We start from the raw sequence: 25,298 nt of genomic DNA, 5'->3' as shown, positions 1-25,298 counted from the left end.
AGGGGCAGCTAGGTGGCACAATGAATAGAGCACCGGCCCTGGAGTCAGGAGGACCTGAGTTCAAATCTGGCCTCAGACACTTAACACAAAAACTAGCCATGTGACTTTGGGCAAGTCACTTAACCCCATTTGCCATCCAAAAAAAAAAAAGTAAGAAAGAAAGAAATGAGGAAGGGAGGGAGGGAGGGAGGAAGGGAAGGAAAGAGGGAAGAAGGGGAAGAAAGAAAGAGAAAGAAGAAAGGGAGGGAGGAAGGAGGGAAGGGAGGGAGGAAATGAAACAATTTTAAGTCTTTTTAGGTCTTCTCCCATATTCTTTTAGTCCTACAACACAACTCTCCAGCTGAGAAAACCAACTGAGAAAAAAAGGGCATAAATGGACTAGTGGCAAATGAGAAAAAGATGTGTGTGAAACTTGGAACTCCTCTGTGTCCTCATCCCTAGCCTTCTTGATCTATAACGACCACTTTCACCAAGACCACTCCATAGTAATCCTCCTCTACTGTGACCATCCATCACCTCCACTCCCCCGAGCCAGTAACCTGCATTGGGCCGAGCCCCTTGGCTCTGATTGGCTGCCTTTTGCCCTTTGTTGTAAGGGCCCAGACCTCCCTGCCCCTGCCAGGTTTGCTCTGAACCATGTGTAAATGTGCATGCTTACCCAGGCCCCTTTATGTATTGTATTCTCCTAGTAGAATGTAAGCTTCTTGGGAGCAGGGGCTGTCCTGCTCTCTCATATTTGTATCCGTAGCACTTAGCACGGTGCCTAATGCATAGTAAGTGCTTCCTAAATGCTTTATTTATCTGTCATGAGGATAGGAGTAGCAGACGACCCGAGGATTTCTTGGCAGACGCCATAAACCACTCCTAGTCAGACAAGACTCTGCTGGAGTTATTAGACCAAAGGCTCATTTTACCAAATGATCAGAATGCGGGAGAAAGACCTCCATCATCTCCTGTTGTACACCCAATAAGGAACACTTCAGGAACAATTAACAAAGACAGTTTTCTGTTTTGTTCATACTCCTTACTTTAATCCATTCTGATGTGATGTAGCAATGAACACCATGTCCAACTATCAAGACCACTGTTCTCCAGGAGACAGCGTGGCATAGAAGAAAGATCCTTAGATTTGGAGTCGGGGGTTTTGGGTTCAAGTCCTGACTAACTGTTACTACCCATGTAATCCTGGGCAAGTTCCTTGTTGGACTGGATGATCCCCAAGATCCATTTCAGTGAGAACTGAAAGAGGATACAGTTTAGTGGGCTCCCTAATACTGGCCAAAGCTTTCCCACAATGGTGAGTTGGAAATAGATTTCAACCTAGATCAGGGGTGGGAACCTGTGGTAGCCTCAAAGCCACATGTGGCTCTCTAGGACCTCAAGTGTGGCCCTTTGAATCTAAACTCCACAGAACAAATCCTCTTAATAAAAAGATTTATTCTGTAAAACTTGGACTCAGTCAAAAGGCCATATCCAAGGACCTAGAAGGCCACATGTGGCCTCAAGACTCCAGGTTCCCATTCCTGATCTAGATGTTCCTACACAGACAATGGGGCAAGGGTAAGGCTAAAACTCTAGGTATGATTAAGCAGAAGTCAGTGAATATAAATGATAACCTTTGGGTCTGGGATGGCTGAGGCCATAGCAGCCGTTAAACAGTACAGTCAAAACCAGAATCATAGGCTCATACCCAGTCCAAGGGGTGTGGAAGGAGGCAGGACCCAGAGTTCATTAACCTATGAGTAAGTACCACCTAAGAAGCCAGACGATCTGGAGAAAAAAGACTCCAATTTGCTGCTCTCGGTGTTCTGTATGATCATGCAGATTCTTAAGCCTGGCCCTTGAGACTCTGCCCAATAACTGGGAAGATGCAGCCTTTGCTTTTTGTTTCTTTTCTATCATAGCTGGATTCTAAATAGCACAAGACAACCCTCAACCATGTCCACTGTCCCACACTGAAGAACAAGGCACAATGTCTGCTTATCTCCCATGGAGAGAAAGGGAGCCCTGGAGCCCTAGAGCCCAAACGCCATGTGCAGGGAGGTTTGAGCCAGGGAAAAGCAAGCCAGAGCTACAGCTTGGTGCTTAAGGGCGAGAGCAGTTCCAGAGACTTTCTCTATGGAGGCAAACCTGACATCAGGGATACATTGAGTTGCCAGGTCCTCTATACATCTACTACTTCTCAAAGTCTTTTTCCTCTCTCCACAGGTCTCACTACAAAGAGGATCTGGAACCATCTCTCTCTCTCTGTCTCTCTCTCTCATCTATCTGTCTCTCTCATATCTATCTCTGTCTCTCTTTTTCTCTGTCCCCATCTTTCTCTTCCTCTTTTTCTCTCCATGCCTCTCCATCTCTCTGACTCTCCATGTCTCTGTCTCTTTCTTGTTTCTATCTCTTCATCTCTCTGTCTCCATCTCTGTGTTTCTCTCTTGGTCTCTGTCACACACACACACACACACACACACACACACACACACACACAGAATGAAGAAGAACGTCTCTCTTTTCCAGAACTCTTGAATCAACTCTGCCCCTCACTCACTCCATCAATTAGGACAGTCTTACACCAGGTGCTTGAGGTTTGAAACCCAGATTACAAGATTACACTGGGTGGAGGGGTTAGGAGATGTGAAGCAGAGTCAGTTGGCCAACCTATGAATATTTACTAAGCATTGACTACAACTACCCCCCAAAGAGTCCATCTCCTTTCCTTGTGACCTACCCTTGAGATATCTCAGCCTTGACCCTGGAAGCTTCACCCTCTAAGTGAAGGAAGACTTGAGAGGCAACCAGTAGGCAGAGATAGTGCACCTTCTTTTGTTGCTATAGTAACCAAAAGACAGTTACTAAAGGCCCACCCTTACAGGTACTACTTTGCCTGCACAAAAGGTTTGTATTCAAATGCATGAATCCTGCCAGAGACCAAAGACGCTAGGATGCTATCTCCTCCCCAAAACATTAGGGAAGCCCTGAGAGCATGGCAGAGGTGGGTGCCAGTCCAGCAAGACCACCCCTGGCAAAACAATGTGGGAGAAAAACAACTTATCATCACGTGACTGCGAAGAGATTCTGAAAACACTGATGCAAATGGGTTAGAGCTTTCCATTCCCAGGAGACTCCGATCATCAGAGCCACAGGAGAAAACATCTAGACAAAGGAGCAGAGATCACAGAAAGCCAGTGTGGCTTCATTGAGAACAGGCCAGGCCAGACTAGCCAAGGTTCCTTCTATGACAGGGAGACTATTCTGATAGATCAGGGCAATGTTGGAGACAGTCTGGGGTTTTCCATTCTTGACTGATTCAGATTTGAGGCTGTACACACTGGTCCTTCTTGGCATGAAGACCCTGCATAACCGCTGCTCTGCAATGGCCTGCCTATAAATTCAAATTAGATTAAATTTCCACCAGACTTTCTCACCCTCCCCAGATCCCCAGCAATGCTGTGCTTCAGAGCAATGAACAGGAAAACCTAAAGAGGCCTGTGCCAAAGACTCCTGATACATTTCCAGTCCATTCCGGCAGTCTCACTCATCTCGGTCCCCTGCGGGGCACATGTAACCCACTCTACGAGACTCAAGCGAGACTGGACAGGGCTGTGAAAACTGACCGGAGTGGTCAGTGGGTGGAGACACTTACATTCTGAGCACCTGAAGCAAAACTGTCCCAAAGAAAAGGCTCGCTCTCTCTCTAGTCTCTCCATTGGGGCGGATATCACCTCCCTTTTTGTGAGCCACCCAGGAGAACAGTTACACCTAATATTAGAGGGGATTTTAACTCTGTAGTGTTACTGTCATCATCATCTCTCCTCCTCCTCCTCCTTCTCCTCTTCTTTCCCCTTCTTTTCCTCCACCTCCTTCCACTTCTTCTCCTCCTCCTCCTCCTTCTCCTCCTCCTACTTCCCCTCTTCTTCCTTCTCCTCTTCCTCCTCTTCCCCCTTTTCCTCTTCTTCTTTCTATTCCTCCTCCTCCTCCTTCTCCCTCTCTACCCTCTTCTTCTCCTTTTCTTTCTACTCCTTCTTTTCCTCTTCCTACTCCTCTTTCCACTCTTTCTTCTCCTCCTCCTAATTCCTAAACTGCAATCTCTTATGAAGCCATCTTAATTTCCCTCTGGTCCAGTGTGAGTCTCAACACTACCAGTGTCATTATCAGACTGAATATAGCAGCAGCTAGGTGGTGCAGTAAATAAAGCACCAGCCCCAGAGTCAGGAGGACCTGAGTTCAAATACAGCCTTAGACACTCAACACTTACTAGCCGTGTGACCCTAGGCAAGTCATTCAACCCTGTAGTTCCTCAACTGCAAAATGAGCTGGAGAAGGAAATGGCAAACAAATCCCAAATGGACTCACAAAGAGTCAGACACAAATGAAAAACTACTGAACAACAGCAAAGCTAAATTCCTATATTTTCTTAAGAAGCTGGTATTACCTGCATGGGCAACACCCACTTTCAACAGGGACTATTGAAAGCCCCCAGTTGCTACATCCCCAAACTACAATGGCAAACTTGGCTCCCATGTCCACATGTGAAGCTTCCCCAGCTCCTGGGGTACAGAACAAAGATTTCTCACCTAGGATTCTCGAAGACCCTACAGAGGGGAAGAAGGGGCAGGGCTGTCCTTCCTGTGGGCATGGAGTTCTGCCTCTTCCCCCTGGCCCAAAGCTGGCACTGGGGCACCCTGGGGAAAGGGCTGCTGCTGACTCAGTCTTACTTTTTTGGCAATGTTTTCTATTCCAGGAACACTAAGTGAGATTAATGGACTTGATAATCAACTCTGGGCTATGTCAGATGATCAATAGGAAAGGGACAGTTTACAAGGATTGAAATGTTTACGAAGCAGGAATGAAAGTTCATATGGGGCCACTTAATCCCCCACGAACAACACTAGAGGCTTCAAGGTCACTTTGGAGACAACCAAAATCGTTTGGAGATCAAGGGTCAGGTTTTCTCTCACGTAGCACCTGATCACAGGGTCTCACACACACACACACACACACACACACACACACACCATTCCTCAACACTGGGATCTGGGATCCTTGGCTTTCAACTCCATGTTCCACTGGGATTGGCTTTGAGTTGTTTTTTAGAGGGGAGGGGTAGGAGAAGACTGGGTCTCCCCATCTCCCCCAAGGTAGAAGTTCAGTGGCCATTCACCACACCCCATTATTGATCAGAATGGGAGCTTTGATCTGCTCTGCTTTTTCTGACCTGTCTGTTTGCCCCTCCTTAGGGTCTTTGGTGGACTCCCACTCCTGGGAGTTTATCATAATGCCACCGGACTTAATGAGGACAGCCAATCAGTTTAGCCCATTGAAGCCCAGAACTCCCTCCCTTCAATCATCCATCAGCCTCAGCTTCCCAGTAGCCTCAAAGGCATGTGTCATCATACCCAATTTCAGGGTATGTTGTTGTTGTTTTTAAAAAGTATGGTTAATGCAAATCCATTTAATGTTTTTCTCTGCTCCAATAAAACATAAAATTCGTAAGATCAGAGATTTAGAAGCAGAAGGGACCTCAGCAGCCATCCCTTGTTCAACCTCCCCTTGTTAGGGGAACCGAGGCCCAAGGTCAACTAGTATCAGAGACAGAATTTGAAACTAGGTCCTCTGAGTCCAGAACTAATATTCTTTTCAAAGGATCTTCTGGCCTTGCCATCATCTGCTCCTCCCCAACACCCTTTGCAATTACAGGACTTGCCATCCACCCTATAGCTGAACTTTTTTTCATGTGCTGTCTCCCCAATTTGAGTAGGAGCTTCTTGAGAGCAGGGCCTGTCTTGCTTTTTCTGTTCATATCCTCAGTAATTAGTACAATGCCTGGTATGTAGAAAGTACTTAGTAAATGCATGTTCATTCATTTCATTCATTCATGCCACCGTACCATTCTAATTGTCAAAGCTGAACTGCAGTCCTGTGTCTTCCTCTGCCAGATGCACCATACTCCCCACTGTGCCACACTGCATCCCAATAAGCCAGCTAACAAAGCAGGCTCAGGTGGAACTACATTTGGCCACCAGGAAACCCATCTCTACTGGTTCTGTTCACACCTCATCACAACAAAGCATCTGGATGGAAAGAGACTATTCTCTACTCCCTGGCTTCAGCTCTTGCACAAAGGTGTCTCTCCAAGAATTTAACATTTAGCATTTTGGAAACTGTCTTCTCCTCTGACCCTTATTATGTGTGTGACATTGGGAGAATTATTTCACTCTCCTAGGCCTTGGGTTTCTCATCTGTAAAATGAAGTGTCTGGACCAGATGGGTTCTGTTGTCCTTTCTAGTTCTCGATCTATGGTTGCCCTCATTATATCCTCACCTCACCTAATCTATTCATTATACCCAGGATGAAATAAAAGTTTGGAGAGATTTGCCCAAAGCTAGGGAGAAGCTCAGAAATCAAAGCCAAGATCAAAACTCAAGTGCCTAGTGGAGTCTTTAGACCATCGGACAACACCTTCCCTCTAATTATAAGGAACAGCAGGGAGGGAGACCAAAACAAACAAAAAAAGGAAAAATCTACAAGTATCTACTTGGCAGGAAGATGTCTTTAAAAAAAATATAGCAGTAATTTTGAAATCACATCCAAAGAGCCAAGAGGGGAAGGGAGGGAAAACTGAAGGGATATGATACTTTGCAATGCTTAAAACATCAAGAGAAAATTGGACTTGGGATTCCAAGGGATTGAGGTGTGGGGTTGGGGTAGGGAGGAGAGGTTATGGAGGCTGAAATAATGTGGTGAGTAAGAGATCTTGTCAAGGGATCAGCGGCCCTGGGCACGAGATGACAGTACCCTGTGTCACCACAAAGCCACAGCCAGGAAGAGTGTTTGTGAAGCACAGCAGGGAGGACCAGGGGCTGGCGTGCCAGCCGGCGAGAATTTACCTTAAAGATACTCTTCAGAGGCATGGTCCCATGAGAGAACCGATGGACAAAGATGGTTTCAATCAATCGTTTGACGTAGTGGGAAGAATGGCAGATGCATGCCAGGCTAGATAAGGCAAGATAAAAGGGGTTTTTAATGGTAAATAAAGACAGCCCAAATGTATATAGCCCTTTAAAGTTTATTAAAGTATTTTATAGAAATAGTGCAGCTAGGAGGAATGGTGGATAATCAAACATTGAACTTAGAGGCAAGAAGACCTGAGTTACTCACTAGCTGTATAACAATGGGCAAGTCACTTCACAGTTCTCAGACTCAGTTTCCCCATCTGTAAAATGGGGATAATAATAGCATCTACCACGTACAGCTGTTATGAGGCACAAATGAAATAAAGTAGGTGAAGTGCTTCGGGAACTTCAGGGCTCTATAAGTTACATTATTGCTATTATTCCATCATTTAAGCCTCACAACAACCCTTTGTTATAGAGACTACAGGTGTTGCTATCCACATTTTCCAGACTATATCAAGCTGCCTCTCCACAATAATCATAACAATATTTAACTTTCATAAAGCCCTTTAAAGGTTACAAAGCACTTCCCACAGGCATTATCTCATTGGAGCCCCATAAAATCCTCTATGAGGTAGATGCCAATATCCTCCATTCACAGACAAGGAAACTGAGGCAGACAAGAGGTTAAGTGACTTGGCCAGGGTCACACAGCTAGTAAGTGTCAAAGGTAGAATATTTGAACCCAGGTTTTCCTGATTTGAAGTCCAGCACTCCACTCATGAGGCCATACTAATATTTTCACCTTTCAGAATGTTAGCTCCGTGAAGGCAAAGACTGTCTTGTTTTTGTATTTGAATCCTTAGAGCTTAATATAGTGGCTGGTACATAGTAAGGGCTTAAGAAGTGTATCTTCATTCATTTATGCTACGTCATGATGCAGCTATTGTAAAATATCTGGAATCAAAATCATGAAATTAACAATTTCTACTGGATCTTCCCGTGTTCCCAAAAAGTTCCCAAAGAACTTTTGTTTATATGGGTTATATCTATTGATATTTATCATATTAAAAATGAAAACATCTTAGTATCATTGTGAAAATGGTTTTGGCCACACAGACCCCCTAAAAGGGGTCTTGGGGACCCCCAGGTTCCTCAGACCACACTTGGAATACCCCTGGACCAGAAGATTCGGGGGGTGAGATGGTACATAAATGCTTGTTGATCGGTTTAGTGGATGAGGTGCTGTACCTGGAGTCAGAAAGATTTGAGTTCAAATCTCACTTCAGATACTTATTAGGTGTGTGACCCTGGGCAAGTCCCTTAAACCTATTTTTGCCTCTGTTTCCTCATCTGGAAAATGAGAGATCTGTATTCAATAGCCCCTAAGGCACAGTCCAGCTCTAAATCTATGATCCTGCCATCTATGGTTGACTGACCACTGACAGGCCCAATCAGACTCACTTGACCACAGGAAGCCTCCTTGACATGAGCTTCTTTTCCAGGCCATAGACGAAAGGCATCCGGAGGTAAAACAGGAGGTAGATGAAGAGTGAGCCTGCATATTCGATCAAAAACACCTGAAGAAGAAGAGAAAGTTTTGTAGCTTGAAGCCTCTCTCGTTGGCCTGATTCCCGATAATTCTCATTTATAGAGACCACACCTGCGACTGCCTGGTGGGACCTGATGCCTGCCTTGATGGCCAGGAGGGAAGAAACAGGAAATTCCCTATGGGCAAGTATCAGAAAGCTTTCTCTTTTGTAATCACCAAAGACCTGGTCAAAAAATGTAGTCATTTTGTCTTCTCTAAAAGATGACAAACCTTTCAAATGAACCCAATGCATTTCTAGCCACACCCTCCTCAGAAAACTCAGTGCCAGAAACCCCAAGCTTCCATTTAACCAGAAATATTGGCACCTAGGGCAAAGACCACAAAATGAACCTTGGGCTAGCCAGCATGAAAGTTATTCTCAAGTTAACTTTTTAAGACAAATTCCACTGGAGAGAAGTGGCAGGGAAGCGCCCTCAGAGTAAGAGAGGGATGTTCTCTGGAAGTTGCTTCCAGCTCTGAATCTATGTTCCTGTGACCTTATGACACAAGGCCCTGAGAAGGGCCACTATGAAGGGAATCAGCACGGGGTCGAGCCAGTAAGAATCTCAAATGAGTTGTGGCAGGCAAGATATGAGGAAGAGGTATACTATCTGGTTACTATTTTAACACATCATCTTCTTGCTAACTTTCTGTTGAATTTAGGTTTTTCTACTAACTAGAGGTACAAGTGCTACTGGCACCCTGTAAATTTCAGCACCTTGGGACAAAGTTCCATTGACAAGCCCTAGTTAAGCCTTTGGGCAGCTAGGTGGTCCTGTGGATATAGTATTGGGCCTGAAGTCAGGAAGACTCATGCTCCTGAGTTCAAAGCTGGCCTCAGACACTTACTAGTTATGTGACACTGGGCAAGTCACTTAAACCTGTTTGCCTCAGTTTCTTCATCTATAAAGTGAACCAGAGAAAGAAATGGCAAACCACTCTAGTATCTCTGTCAAGATACCTTAAATGGGGTCACAAAGAGTTGGACATGGCTGAAAATGACAACAACAACAACAAGGTTAAGTCTTTGATTCCATTAGCTTTGCCCTATGTTAAAAGGTGGCAGTTATGTGTGAGAGCCTTCATTATAATAGCTCTCATCCTTCAGGCCAGCCAGCTACAAGAGTAGCTAGAAGATGGCACTTGTCCAACCTCCTGCCATCCCTTCTCAACCACTGGCAAATCCCTGAAATTTCCATTATGAAGAAAGAAGGAAGGAAGGATGGAAGGAAGGAGGTGATCCAAGTATCTTGGGGTAGGGGGGATGCTAGAAGAAATTCCAGAAGGGTCATCCACTCTCCTTTCCTGAGAGAGAAGGGAGTAAGGATAAGAGAGACATTATTGTCCTCACACTGGTTGAAGCAGAGACAAGACTGAGGTGACTGTGAGGAGGGTCAGGAGGCAGGATCGTTTATGCTCAAATCCCCAGAAGCTGGGGGCACAGGCACACAACCTCAACTCTCCTATGATGCCATTAACCAGGAGGCTTGAGGGTTCATAACTACACCCCTCTTTAAATCACTTAGGGGAAGTAAGGAGACGCTAACTCAGAGATGGGGACTTGAACTCAGATCCTTCATCTTGAGTCATGTCTCTTCCTACTAGAACAAACCAAATAAAAACCCAGCCCCTCCCTCCCCTCCCCACCTCCCCAGTGCTTCAGTGAGAAAATGTGTGAAACTCAAGCCTTAGATGAGCACCTGTCCCTCCCTTCATTGCTTACCATTGTCCATCCAATTTGTGGCCCCAAGTCTTTGAAATAGAGGGTAGCTGTTGTGCCAACTGGCAGTTTTTGCAGGATCTCCTCATTCCTCAAGGCTTTTCCCTCTGAGAAGGAAAGATGCTCATGTGGGTGAGTGTGAGAGAAAGGAAACAACACCAGAGAAAAAGCTATATCCCAAGTCCCATAATGGTCTCTGTAAATGCATTGGTGAACATTTTATTCACTGGGGACCTTTCAGACTCAAGTGATAGTGACCGCAGTCACTTGGGCTGCTGTTTAGAGCAAAGTATTTTACAATATTTGTAGAGCATTTGCAAAACTGCAAGAAATGCTACCTGGAGGGAGCTAGATAGAGCCTGGACCTGGAGTCAAGCAGACCTGAGTTCAAATCCAGTTTCAGACACTTACTAGTTGTATGGCCCTGGGCAATAATAATGATAATAGTACTATGTACCTACCTCTCAGGGTTGTGAGCATCAAATGAGATTATAATTGTAAAGTTTAGCACATTTCAGAAGAGGAGGAGGAAAAAGATGAGAATGAGGAGGAGGGAAACAAGGGCTGAGAAGTGCTATTATTATCTCCATCTTACAGATGAGGAAACAGAGGCAAACAGGCTTAATGACTTGTCCAGGGTCACACAATTAGTAAATGCCTGAGGCTGGATTTGAATTCAGGGACTTCTGACTTCAGGCCAGGTGCTCTATCTACTGTGCCCCTTAGGTCACTTCACCTGTCTGCCTCATCTGTGTCATCTGTAAAATAATTATTTCTGTCTCCCTGAGTTGTTATGAGAATAAAGTGAGATACTATTTGTAAAGTATTTTGCAAAACTTAAATACTATAAAAATGTTAGCTATTGTCAATATTATTATTATGAAGAAAGAGGAGGAGGAGGAGGAGAAAAGGAAGAAGAAAAGGAGAAGGAGAAGAAAGAAAGGAGGAGGAAGAGAACAAGGAGAATAAAAGGAGAAGAGTTTTTCATTTTCATTCAGAACTACAAGAGCATAGGATCCCTGAATGCAAGAGATTTCAGAGTTCATTTATACCACCCTGAACCTGAATAAGAGTCCCCATCCAGGCTTTTATTTCTTCTTATTTTGGGGACTTCATTTCTCTGTCTTGCAAGAAGTTCAGCAGCCACTCATGAGCTTGTTCCCACCATCGACTGGCACAGGAGCTCTGGCCTGGTCCATTGTGGCAAGGTCCATTTCTGACCTAGGTCTGTTGGCCCCCTGCTCCTGGGGCCCACCCTACTGATGCTGGACTTGGAGAGAACACCCTATCAACTTTATCCCAACTACAGTTTAGAATGCCTAAATTCAAGCAATCCATTAGTCTCAGACATGAGCCATCACTCCTGGCCCGGGCTTTTCTGAAAGACCTTCAGTGAAGAACTCACCCCCTCCTAAGGTAGGTAAGAACCCCTTTCTACTTTGGAACCACTCTAATTGTTAGTAGGTCTTTCCCAACACTGAGCTGCCATCTGTTTCCCATCATCCTCCTGGTTCTCTGGGGTCAAGCATAACAAGACAAATCCCTCTTCCATGTGAAAGTCTTCAAATCCTTTAAGATGACAATCATATCCTTCCTAAGTCTCCTCCAGGTTAACTGATTCCCACGTCCCTTTAACTGTTTCTCTATGGTCTGAGCTTCAGGCCTTTTACCATCCTAGTTGCCCTTCCTCTGGGTATTTTCTAGCTTATCAATGTGTTTTCTAAAGTCTGATGCCCAGAATTAGGTATGGTCTAATGAGGGCAAATTACAGTGGGACTATCACCTCCCTAGTCCTAGATACTATGTCTGTCTTAATGACTCCAGAGATTGCATTAGCTTTTGGGGGCTGCCCTAGCCCATGTTAACAAATATTGGGTACCAAGTCCACTGGACTCCCCAGATCTTTTTCAACTAACTTGTTGCCTAGTCATGTTTCCTTTGTGAGAATGTGTCCTTTCAGTTACTGGCCTTTATTGAATCTGTCACTGGATCTTTCATCTTCTTGCCTTTCCATGGGCTGTCCCCCAAGCCTGGAATGCTCTCCCTCTGCCCCTATGCCTCTTGGAACCCAGTTCCATTCAAGAAACAGCTCAAGTGATACCTCTAATAAGAGGCTTTTGCTGATTAGCCTAGTTGTTAGAGCTTTCCTCCAACCCTTCAAATTACTTATTTATTTTCCATATTTATTTATTTTTCCATATTAATTGCCTTTACTGAACTGTATATGTCATTTTCTCCAATAATAATAGTAATACCTAACATTTGTATATCAATTTAGCAATTGCTAAGTGCTTTACAAATATTCCTTCATTGGATCCTCACAACCCTGCAAAGCGATTGCTATTATCTCCATTTATTTTCTTCAGATGAGAAAACAGAGACGTTCAGGGTCACACAGCAAATCAAAGTCTGAGAGAGGATTTGAATTCCAGTCTTGTGACTTCAAAGGAGGGGGAGGAAGGGAATAATCATTTATAAAACATCTACTATACGGGGGCAGTTTGGGTTGCCATATTGACTATGAATACAACTGTTGTTGTCACCCTCTAAATTTTAGCACCTTGGAACAAAGTTCAAGTTGACGAGCCCTAGTTAAGCCTTTCAGCAGCTAGGTGGCGCAGTGGATAAAGTGTTGTACCTGGAGTCAGGAAGAAAAACTGGCCTCAGACATTTACTAGCTGTGTGACCCTGGGAAAGTCACTTAACCCTGTTTACCTCAGTTTCCCCATCTGTAAAATGATATGGAGAAGGAAATGGCAAACAACTTCAATATCTCTCCAAGAAAACCCCAAATAGAGTCATGATGAATGGAACATGACAGAAAACCAACGGACAAACACCTGCTATATGCCAGGCAGTGTTATAGATAATATTTTACAAATATTATCCCATTTGATCCTCATAACAATCCTGTAAAGTATTATCCCCATTTTATAGTTAGGATACTGAGGCAAGCAGAGATTAAGTAACTTGCCCAAGGTCATACAGCTAGTGTCTCGGGTCACTTTTGAACACAAGATTTCCTGACGTCAAGCCCAAATCTCTCTCCACTGCACTATCTAGCTGCCTCTGAGGGCAGAATGCTAGTCACCATACCCACTAGTTGCCTAGTAGACTACAAGTTCCTTCAGGACAGTGACTGTTTTACTTTTGCATCTTCAACACCTAGAACAGGGCCTGGCATATAATAGGCATTTAATAAGTGCTTGCTGAATTGAATTCTATACCCAGATGCCTGCTTTCTCAGCCTATTGCACTCCCAATGCAACTATAAGTTGACCCTAGAAGACACCACAGAAACCATTCCTTCCTTTCAGAATATAATAATAATTGTTCTTATAATGATTATTATTATAACTAACATCTATATGGCATTTACCATGTGCCAGGCATTATGCTAGGTGCTTTACAGTTATTATCCCATTTGATATTACGTTTTTCCAGTTACCAGAATGAGAGGCAGATCTTCAGTGGAATTGGAGACAAAACCAACATTTGCCGTTGGATCTATCAGCTTCCATTAGAATGAAAGCTCCTTGAGGGCAAAGACTGTTTTTGCCTTTCTTTGTCTCCCCAGTGCTGGCATGTAGTCGGTGCTTCATACATTCCTGTTGACTTGATTGATTTTAGAAATGAATAAACAGAAACTCAGAGAAGCAATGAGTGACCCATTGTCGTGTGAGTAGTAAGTACTGATGCAGGATTTAAACCCTAGTCTCTCCTGCCTCCCAAGTCCAAGCTCATTCCATAAGGTCACCAACACCTTGGAAAACTGGTGGCGGTTCATACTAGAGACTCATATTCATTCCTTTAAGCAACATTCCCCAACAACCACACACTGCAGCTGTTGCCACCACATCCTTAGGGAGCACTTCGTTCACATGAAGAACACTTCTAAAGCTTATGGCGTTGGGCTTGTCGCCCCCCTCCCCAAATGCATCATTAGTTTGACTGACTAGTACTTACTGGGATCTAGTCTCATTGACTGTCTTGCTGGATACCATTGAGGATCTAGAAGAGAACCAGTAGAAACAAATATCGATTTAGTACCTAATTAGGCACTGAGGATACAAAGATGAAAATGAAACAGGTCCTGCCCTCAGAAAGGCTGCATTCTACTGAGAGAAAACAACATGTACATAAACAAATACATGCAAAATAAAGACAAAGTAATGGGGAGGGGGGCAGGTGAGAGACATTAGCAGCCTGGGGACTAGGAAAGGCTGTGGAAAGAGACATTTGATTTGAGTTTTGAAGGACACTAAGAATTCTAAGATGTGGAGGTGAGGAAGGACTATATTTCAGGCATGAGGGGCAGCCAGTACAAGGGCATGGAGGTCAGAGAGGGAGTGTTTTGTGTTAGGCACAGTAAGAAAACCAGCTTAGCTGGACTGGGAAGTGTGTGAAGGGAAGTTCATAAGACCAAAAAGAAGAATGGGAACAATTTGCGCTGGGGTCAAGCATAGGGGTTTGTATTAGATCTGGAGGTAATGGGGAACAACTATAATTGATTAAGGAGGGAATCAATATGGTCAGACTTGTCCTTTAGGAAAATTACTTTGGAGGTTCTATAGAACAAAAATTGGAGTGGGGAGAGATGGGGCAAACAACCCATTCAGGAGGCTACTGCAAAAAGTGATTGAAAGGTATAAAGGGTTAGGCAGAAGGTGCTGAAAGCCTGAGCCAGGGCAGAGGCTTTGTGAGTGGAGAGAAGTGGATGAATGAGAGACATTATGGAGGGAGAATTGATGAGACTTTAGCAATTGACTGGATATGTGAGCTGAGGAACAATGAGGAATTGAAGGTGGCACTAAGGCTGTAATCCTGGGTGACCAGAAGGACAATGGTACACTCTTATGGAAATAGTGAGGTTCAGAAGGAGTACATTGGGAAGAAAATCAGCGAGTTCTGTGGTGGACATTTTTAAGATGTCTATGGGACTTTAGTTCAAAATATTCAATAGAAACCCCAAAAATGATGGGCTTGAAAAGATACTCAAATCTGGTCAGCTACAGGAGAAGTAGACAAAGACATTGCAAGGACAAACTGACTTGTTGTTCTATTAAGAGTATATTCAACATGAGAATTAGACCAGTTGTGCTTGAAACTCACATTGGACTTAAATGAAATTAAGGCACCATCATAGCTGACAAAATAATTGCCTTTAGATGTATAAAGAAAAAAACAAATCATTCTGAGACATATTAGCATTACCATTTAGAATTTTCTATTTGCAAAGTTCATTTCTACGTTAAGTAGGTCTTTCTCCAAACCAATCAGTAAAATTAGCATTAACTTTCATCAGTATATATGACAATTGCAATGAATAGGATGTCTAGTTTGGCATACTTTAGAAAACTTACACACTACTTACAAAATTTATGGAACATCAATCTGATGTCATTAATTGAGGCATGTGGTTCAACCTAGGTATCAGAAGTATATGCAATTAATAAATGAACAAAGAGATGCATTTTAATTAGGATATACATAGAGGATTGGTCAATTTTCTGCAACATAACTCAAATCTGGAGTTGAACATTTCCCAAGATTGGTAGTGGACAAGGATGGTTTTCCTCTCTGGGGAGTTCAAATGAATCAAGTCATTCAAACTCATTAACATATGAAGTTGGCCCAGGTGAGGTACTCTCAGGATTTAATCTACAGGCAAAGATGTGGCTAGAAAGGGAAGGCTGAAAAACTTTTTTCTGCATCTATTGCAGTTGACTCCTCTATAACAGAGGGGGAGTTCTTAGCTGGGACTAAGTGGATAAACTAATGCTATGCCGCCCATTCTGAACCTTAGAAAGGTGAGGTTTACAGGAAAAAGGCTTTAAAGAACAGTAAACTACAGAGCCATGACCAGAGTGGGATAAGTGGGGCTTTGTCACTGAATACCAACAATCTGGAGAAATGCTCTTCTACCCACAGGAGTTTTCCTAGAGCTAGGGGAATCCAGCTCCTCTCCTGGTCCACCTTTCCCTTACTACCCACCCCCTTCCCCAGTATGTCCTAGGGGACTGACCCCTATACATGCCCACCCCCAACCTGAATTTTCCTCAGGACCCAGGATTCTCAGTTTTGATGAAGTGACATTTTCATGGATTCATTGGATTTACCTTATCCAGAAAGCATAGTTGCTTCTTTGTCTTGTAGTCAAGGATTTCCACCTGTGGGGGAGGGAACAGAAAGAGCCCCACTTATTATCAGTACCTTGCTGATTATCTCACCCTCTCAAATACATGAAAACTTGTCTTAGGGACTCTCCATATGTGCTTTCAGGTAGAGTAGTCATAAATAGAAAGTCATGTAAGGTGATCAGGAGTGCCACCTGACAGGACAAAAGTCCTCATCTGGTTCTACATAGCCTGTGTGCAATAGCAAAAATTTTCTGTTTCCTTTATAGTCTTCCATATTGCCTATGGACCTCAGTTTGGTTTTTAACAGTGTCTCGTGAATCCCTAGGAAGTCATTCAAATCTCATGCATGTCAATCCACTCCCTATCCACAGACTACCAATGTGGGGTTTATATGTCATATATACTTTCTGAAATTCCCTGTAGCTCAAAGCCCTTGGAATGCCTTCTATCTTCCACTTACCTGCATCTTGGTCATTTTTCAAATTCTACTTTCTCCTGGAAATGAAGGACCTTGCAAAGGTGAGTTACTCTTTCTTTGGGCATTGAAAGTCCTTCACAATTCAGAAAGCTCGCATTAAGTGCCTGGTATGTGCACTGTCCTAGGTGCTGAAGATTACGAGGAGACAAAAATCAAACAGGTTTTGCCCTAGTCTATCTGTCCTGTCTTGTTGTACATGACTTCCCTTCTTGCGCTCAATTTAGTCAAACTAGCCTTCTTCCTATCCCTCATACAAGACAAATGGCAATCTGTTCCCTATCTCCTGTATCTTTGCATTGGCTCTCCCCCGTGCCTGGAATTCACTCCCTCCTCCACTTCTACTTCTTAGCCTCCCAAGTCTCCTTCAAGACTCAGCTCAAACATTACTTCTACATGAGAACTTTTCTGATTCTTCCAGCCATCAGTGCTTTCCCTAGTGCCCTGCTATGGACTTTTGTCCCCTTTGTCTTTCCTCAGTGCCTGGCACAGAGTAGGCTCTTAATAAATGCTTGTGGATAGATTGGATATATTTCTACAGGCACTAAGATTTATAAAGCACATTTCCTTCATCACAATCCTAGAAGATAGGTAGAACAAATCATCCCCATTTTTGTAAATGAGGAAAATGAGGTTTAGAGAAGTTAAATGACATATGTAGGACCACACAACTCCTAGATGTCAAGACTGGAATTTGACCCTATTCCTGATTCTGAGACCAGGACTCTTCCTCCTGCATTCCCCTTCCTTGAGGATGGAAACTGTGTTATTTCATAATGTCACAGATTTAGAGATAAAATAAACCTCAGAGGCCATCAAATCTAACTCCTTAATTTTTCAGATGAGGAAACCAAGGCAAGAAGAGGTTAAATGTCTTGCCCAGGTCACACAAGGGAGGAAGTGGCAAAGCTAGGATTTGAATTCAAGTAGAAACTGAGGCCAGTAGATAAATGTCTTTCCTAGGTCACAAGGCAAGGAAGGAGAAGGGCCAGAAGTTGAATTGAGGTCCCATGACTCCAAGTTCATCATTCTTTTCTCTGTGTCATGCTTCCTCAATGTCAGGGTCCCCAATCCTGACTGTACCTTGTATTCTTAATCCCTACACAGTGCCTTACCCAGAAGATCCTATTTAATAGACATTCAGTGAACTGAAATTCATTGAATTGGGCTGGACTGAACTGAATTAGATCGCATATTCCAAGGCAACATGAACCCTGCTAAGAACAAATAGTCCTAGACCACCCTCTTCACATGCCTCCAGATTCTGGGATTCTATCCAGTGACATAAGGCACATTCTCTGTCACCCTGGCAAAGCCAAACTGCTAGAGATCTATTTACAGGCAGCAGCTGAAGCTGTTCACCTATGCACTCACCTGAAGGGCAATACAAAGAGTGTTCCGTGCCCCCCCCCCCCCCCACCCCCCCCCCCCCCCCCCCCCCCCCCCCCCCCCCCCCCCCCCCCCCCCCCCCCCCCCCCCGTTAGCTTCTCCCCATTGGCACACTTCAGGCCTGTCTCACAGCTGTTGCCTCTGTCTCCTCTGTGCTTGCTAGTTTCTCAGACACGTGTTTTGGTTCATTAACCCCAACCCTGCTAGTAAAATGGCATAGTCTTGTTGGGAGCCACAGAGCTGGACTTCCTGTTTTTAGGGAACCCGCCAAAGCACCACCATCCCTATGACTTTTAATTGGCAGCCTGAAGGAAAACCCAAGATTGAGGGCAACCAAAGTGCCAGCTTCTGGGACTGATGCTATAAGTCATGGAAGAAGGGTGGCTGTCTATTTCAGAGGTGTCAAAAGCAGGCTACAAAAACTCCCAGGGTGCAGAAACCTAATTAAAACATAACTAGAAAATGTTTAACAAAATAAATAGAGATACATTACAACATATTGTACAGCATGTTAATTTGTAGTTTTATATCAATATGTGATCCACAGGGATCTGTTTCTATTTGTGTGTGACAGTCCTGGTCTTTGTGGTGTGATTTCTGAGGGGTGATTTATGCCTGAAATTCCACAATTAAAATTTCATTCCCTCTGCTTAAGCCAAAGAGAGGTTAGTTATTTCTATTCCACTGTGATGTTGTAGAAGCAAGAACAATGGAATGAGGTTCGGGAAGTCCAGGTTCTATTACCCACTCTGCTATTATTGTCCTATGTGACCTCAAGGAGGTCATTCAACCTCTTTGCCCCTCAGTTTCCTCATCTGTAAAATGAGAGGATAGTGCTAATCAGCTTTAATGATAATAATAATAGCTAGCACCTATATGGTACTTTAAGGTTTATAAAGCACATACTTATGTCATTTGCTCCTCACAACAACTCTATGAAGTAGATGCTACTACTATCCCCATTTTGCAGATAAGGAAACTGAGGCTGAGAGAGTTTAAGTCACAAAGTTAATGATAATAATAAGCGTATGATGCAGGATTTCACTTGGTTTATCCAGCACTCTATACCATGCCATCTAGCTGTCTTTAAGTTCCCTTAGAATCTCAGTATTTAAAATGACCTCAAAGATGACCAGAATAGGAATATGGATAGAGTGCCCAGCTTCTGCCTAATGACCCCGAATATGAGAGGACCCAGAGCAGTATAGTGGAGAGAGCAATGTCTCTGGAGTCATAGAACCTGTGTTCAAATCCTCCCATTAATACTTAACATCTGTTGCTAAACATTCACCGGCATCCTCCTGTGCCTACCAAAGTCAATATTATTAGACCTGGTCCATGGATCCAACTTGTCAAGGTCTTTGGGAATTATGACTCTTCTTTTTGTTTGTCCTTTGCTCTCAAAGAGGACCAATGACATCACAAGCACGATGTCTTGACTTGCATCAGATTTGAATGAGGAAGATCAGTGCAAAGTTGATGACCTTGCTCTCTCCTCCATCGCGGTGTGATATTTTAGTGATCTCTTTCAACTGTGTGTCACCTGAAAATGTGATCAACTTAGCCTTCACAGAACTAACTTATAAAAATGTTGAACAGAACAGAGTCAAGGACAGATCCCTGGGTTACTACACCTAGAGGCTTCCTTCCAGTTTGACACCGATAATGTGAATCACTATTTTTGATGTCCAGGAATTTAAGCATTTCTGAATTCAACTCTACTATAATCTAGTCTCTCCAGCTAGTCCACAAGGTTATCATGAGAGACTAGAACAAATGCCTCACCAAAATCCACACATACTGTCTGCAACAATACCCTGATCTACCCATCTAATAACAGTTCAAAAACAAAATGGAGTCAGTCTGGCATGACCATGACCTGTTCTTGAAGAAGCCATACCTGGTCCTTGGTGATCACCATTTCCTTTCTAATTGTGCATAATATGATCCTCTTTATTTTTAGATTTTTGCAAGAAACCAAAGTCAAACTAAAGACCCCAGCCCTGTTCCATGTTTTAAAAGTCAGGACAATATTTAAAAGTCAGGACAGTTTTGCAGTACTTCCTTCATTTTTCAGAATTTTTAAAGGACACTAAACAAAAACTCAGCAGGTTTTTCAGGCCTTTGGAATGCAGTTTATTTGGGTCTAGAGACTTGAATTCATTGTTGAAATAATAATAACTACTATTAATATTAACATTATTATCTGGGTCTAGCCACTTGAATTCTTTGGTGAAATAATAACTACTATTATATTAACATTTTTTCTTATTATTGTTATCTGGGCCTAGTGACTTGAATTCATTGTTAAAATAATAATAATAACTATTATTAACATTATTATTATCTGTGCCTAGCCACTTGAATTCTTTGGTGAAATAATAATTACTATTATATTAACATTCATTATCATTGTTATCTGGGCCTAGCAACTTGAATTCATTGTTGAAATCATAATTACTATTAATATTATGATTACTTCCTGGGTCTAGTGATTTAAAAATATTGTTGAAACACATACTCACTATCTACTCAGCCATCTCAGGTTCTAATTTGCTGTTAGTCATTTCTGTTCTATCCTTCCCAGTCTCGAGATCCTTCTTCGTGGACAAAATGAAAGCATATGAGTTAAATATTTTTGCATTCTCTCCATTAACCAATCTACTACAAGAAGTAGTCCTATCTTGTTCACTTCTCTCTTGTTTTCATTATAGCTTTAAAGTATCTTTTGTTGTGACTGTCTATTAGTCTCAGTGGTTTCAATGTCATTTTTCTAAAGACTGCACGCTTTTGTTTTTGTCTACCATTATCTTCCCCCTTTTCTCTCTTCTATATGCTTTCTAAAAATTTAAGTTGGCCAGTGGGTTCCCTGTGTGGTCACATTGGTCTCTTTGGACAAGTCCCTCTTTCTTCCTCATTAGAATAATTGCTGTTGACAGAATTTCCCCTTTGGAAAGTTCCTATCCTTCGGGGGCCAATTTCCCTTTTTTAATTTTAAGCCCTAGGATTCTAACCCTAGAGTTTCTCTGAATTTTTGAAATCCATTCTTCCTAAAGCTAGTGTGCATTTTAAAGTATGTATTGCTTTCCTCTTCTCATCTGTCCTGAGCTCTAGGAGGCAATGATCACTTCCTTTCTAGTTTCCAATTTTTTCTATTTCAGCAACCATTTCCTCTTTGTTGGTCAGAATCACATTCAGAACTCTAACTTTTTGAAGAATGAAGAATCTTGTAGTTCTAACTCTGTATGGGGTTATCAGATACCTTCCTGAAAGCCTTTGAGAGCCATCATGGTGGGGGATCAAGAGCCAGACTCAGAACCAGGAAAACCTGGTTCAAGGCCTGCCTCTGACACGTACTAGCTATTTGACCCTGGGACTATCTCTCAACCTCTCATACTGTCACTACTGCAAGCAACACTGTAAATTGTAGAGAAAGAACTGACTTCCCTTTAGCATCTGGCATTTCCTCACCAGGGAGGTCCCTATCCCAGGGAAATCAGAGGACTAGTCTCTAACCCCTACTTGAAAATAGATCCTCATTGCCGGAAATTAGGAGATGTTTCCTCTGAGATCCCTTATAGATATAAAGATTTATAGGATATTACAGGATCTATGATCCTATAAACTCAAGCACACTGGATGAAGGGGGTAAACATACTAGCTAATAGTTAACATTTCCATAGCATTCTAAGGTCTGCAAAGAGCTTTACATATGTTATCTCATTTGCATTATCTCTAGGAAAAGCTATCCCCAAGGTCATAGGAAGGAAAGTTTTGGGGGACACCAAAGTATATTCCTTTCCACAGCTTGGCTCAAGCCTAGCAGTATCATCTGTCAGTTACCATCTTACTTCCAGAAGGCCCATTGAAGATGGGCACTGACCTATTAGCCATACAACCTAGTTGCTGGTGTCCTACTAGAGTGAGCTGGACTCAGGCTACAGTGGAAAGGGGGCTAGGGGCTACTCACTACCTGTGCAACCTTGGACAAATCATTAAACCTCTCTGGTCTTCATCATTCAAATGATGGGGTTGTAGTAGATGCCTTCTAAGCGTGCTCTCCAGCTCTCAATCCATGATCCCAGCATCCATCCTGGAATAAGGTCCTTTCAATAAGAAACCAAGGTACATCATGGGGTGGGGATTTTGCATTTGATTTGTAAAAACTGTGTCTCCTGGGAAACATAAAGGACTGTTTATTAGTTTTGAGGGGTGGTCGGCAGCACAGCTCCCATAGGTGGGAGGAAAAGAGGAATGACATCATTCCTGGTCCTCCTCATTTGTCCTCATTGTCCTGCTGTCACATGGAGCACCCCTATGGCATCACTAATAGGATGTTTGTCCCCAACTCATCTGTTAGATTACATGACAGTGACTGCATCATTATCCCAGATTGTTTTCATCTGTCATATTAATTGTGGTTCATACAACCTGACTCTGAGTTAATGTTGGTTTTATCCTTCACAATATGGTGTCAACTAACTAAAAATAGCAGACAACACATTGTGAGAAGAGTAGATGTTGAGAATGAGGTGATTTATTTACAGGGTGGTGTTTCCTTCCCTCCTGCGTCCTGAATGGCCCTTTTTCTCACTTATTCTATTTTGCATGAACGCGGGCCCTTGAATTCAAGCCAGAACAAGATAAGGTGGTTCTCTTCCCATCTGATATCACCCAAGTGGTGTAGTCTCCTCTTTTCAGATGGCCTTTAAAATTTTCCTAATCTTTCCCTCCCCCTAGACCTCTAATCATCATTTAAGAAATGAGTAAGGGAGGGGGTGCAACTAGGTGGCACAGTGACTAGAGCACTGTCCCTGGAGTCAGGAGGACCTGAATTTAAATCCAGCTTCAGACACTTACTAGCTGTGTGACCCTGGACAAATCATTTAACCCCAATTACACACACACACACACACACACATACACACACACACACAGACACACACACACAGAAACTAGTAAGGGGGTAAGGAGGGGGTAGTTCAAGAAAAACTGCTTGTGTACTTTTGTGGTAACAAAGAACTGGAAACAAAGTTGATGACATTGGATTGTGAGAATGGTGAAACTGGTACATGAATGCAGTGAAATATTATTGTGTTGTAAGAATGGCGAACATGAAGAATTCAGAGAATCGTGAAAAAGGCTTATAGGAACTGATGCACAGAGAAGTAAGCAGAACCACAAAAACATGCACAATGTAAATCATGTAAAATAGAACAATGTAAATGAAAAGAACAACATAAACAACAAAAAATGCTGTGCATTGAGCTGGCTGAGTTTGACCCTGAAGAAGAGATATGAGAATGCACCTCCCCCACATCTTTGTAGGAGTAGAAGGCTATAGGGAGGAGATAAAGACTGCATGAATGACTTGCCCCTACAACCATCATAGGTATCAGAAGAGGGACATGAACTGAGGCTTTCCTTGGTAAATGTATTTCTTAGTTTTATTGAATTGATTTCCCCCCTCTTTCTTTTTTAATCTTTGTTATAAGCAAAGACTTATAACAAACAAGAGAGAGGGGAAAGATATGAAGGTAAGGTAAAAACAGAAGATATCAATTAAAAATTTTTTAAAGAAAAGACAAGCTGCTTGGTTTTGCTGCTGACTCTTCCCATGTTTAACTAGGCCTTAACCTCCTCAAAATTCAGTCTTGGCACTGCCCCTCACAAAAGTATAGGGCCAAGACAACTAGGGCATTAACTGAAAAATCCAATTTTCGGAATTCTCTTCTCCCCGCTGTCCCTGAAGGGTGGATCAAAATCCAAAGTCATTCCCTCCAGGACCACAGAGCCTGGACTTCCTCTGACAGGAACAGAATGCTGTGCAGGCATGCACAAGGTTTGGGAATCATCCCTCAGCTGGACACAGGACGTTAGCCACATGCTCAGCCAAGAACACCATGATCTGTATTTTCAGCAAAGATCCCTGATAGCGAATTATCTTCTCGGAGCAGGAATGTCAAAGAACCAACTGCTTTGTCATTTTTCTACCATTCCTTTTTTTTTTTTTTTTGGCACTGGGCTTGTGAGGACTCCAGGTTCTCTTTGTCTCCGCCATATTAAGAATCATAAATGATGCTCTCCCTCCAGTATTTTGCTGGTGAACAAAATGGGAAATGGAACGGCACAGTGGAAAGAACACTGGCAGAGGTCCTGGGTTCAAATCTCCCCTCTCATGATTACTACCTGTATGTCCTTGAGTAAGTCACTTCACTCCTGTAGAGTCTCAGTTTGCCCATCTATAAAATGAAGTGGGGACAATTAGCTCTCAGTCTACAAGCCTATGAAACTGTGATTGTGCATAAATCAGCTAGGGAAGTTGGAAACCTAATCCACAAGCTGGGTTCCACCCAACTGATCTTTCTCTGGCTTCAGTTGTGGCTGGAATTAAACAAGCATTTATTGAGGGCTTACAATAGGTCAGGCCCTGAACTAAGCCCTAGAGAAACAAAGATGAAGCAAAAACAAGGCCTGCCCTCAAGTAGCATATGTTTTTATGGAGGGAGATATCATGTCAATTAGTACCTGCAAAATCAATACAAAGCAGATGGAAAGCAGCCTTGGAGGCGACAGCATTTGGTTGGTTGGTGTCCTTTGCTCTCAAAGGGAACCAAAATGTGACCACCATATTGGAGTCAATGTACGGCCTGTCCGCCTGTGGCTGGTAGGGTCAGTGCAAGCTGGGAAGGCTCTACTACAGGCCAGGCACAAATGGTCCATGTGAACACATGGGGTGGGGATGTCTAAATGTGCACATTTCATGCTTCTTTTTAGCTACCGCAGTTCTGCTTTGTCCATAGAGCACAGCATCTCCTTTGAAGAAGGCATGCCACGTTGGGCCCATCTGTGCCAACATCTCCCGTGTCTCACAAAAGATTCCAAAGCTCTTTGGAGGGACCTTGAGAGTGACCTTGTATCGCTTCTTCTGACCTTCATGTGAGTGCTTGCCTTGCCTGTTTTCTCCTTAAAATGGTCTTTAGGCCAATATATGTTTGGCATTTGAATAATGTGGCCAGTCCATTGGAGTTGCACTCTCTGTAGTAGAGTTTGAGTGCCTGGCACTTTAGCTCAAGAAAGGACCTCAATATCTGG

At 43.1% G+C, this 25,298-nt stretch overlaps 1 protein-coding gene across 3 annotated transcripts in view; it reads right to left on the bottom strand.

The window, feature by feature from the left end:
• LOC138147877 (very-long-chain enoyl-CoA reductase-like) overlaps positions 1–25,298 on the bottom strand; it is an 86,656-nt gene that overhangs the window by 23,404 nt on the left and 37,954 nt on the right. For all 3 annotated transcript variants that reach the window (XM_069070542.1, XM_069070543.1, XM_069070544.1), the window contains exons 2-7: positions 16,319–16,369; positions 15,574–15,625; positions 14,166–14,210; positions 10,203–10,306; positions 8,353–8,468; positions 6,883–6,988 (exon numbers count right to left, since the gene is read on the bottom strand). In XM_069070542.1, coding sequence (XP_068926643.1) covers positions 6,883–6,988; positions 8,353–8,468; positions 10,203–10,306; positions 14,166–14,210; positions 15,574–15,625; positions 16,319–16,369 — 474 coding nt within the window. The remainder of the gene's footprint in view (positions 1–6,882; positions 6,989–8,352; positions 8,469–10,202; positions 10,307–14,165; positions 14,211–15,573; positions 15,626–16,318; positions 16,370–25,298) is intronic.

Source organism: Petaurus breviceps, unplaced genomic scaffold, assembly GCF_028583685.1.
Source record: "Petaurus breviceps papuanus isolate PSGF00001 unplaced genomic scaffold, PetGlider_PUasm1.0 90808, whole genome shotgun sequence".
In the NCBI taxonomy this organism is placed as follows: Eukaryota; Metazoa; Chordata; class Mammalia; order Diprotodontia; family Petauridae; genus Petaurus; species Petaurus breviceps.
Note: the sequence above shows the minus strand (reverse complement) of the source record. Positions and strands in the feature narration are given on the sequence as shown.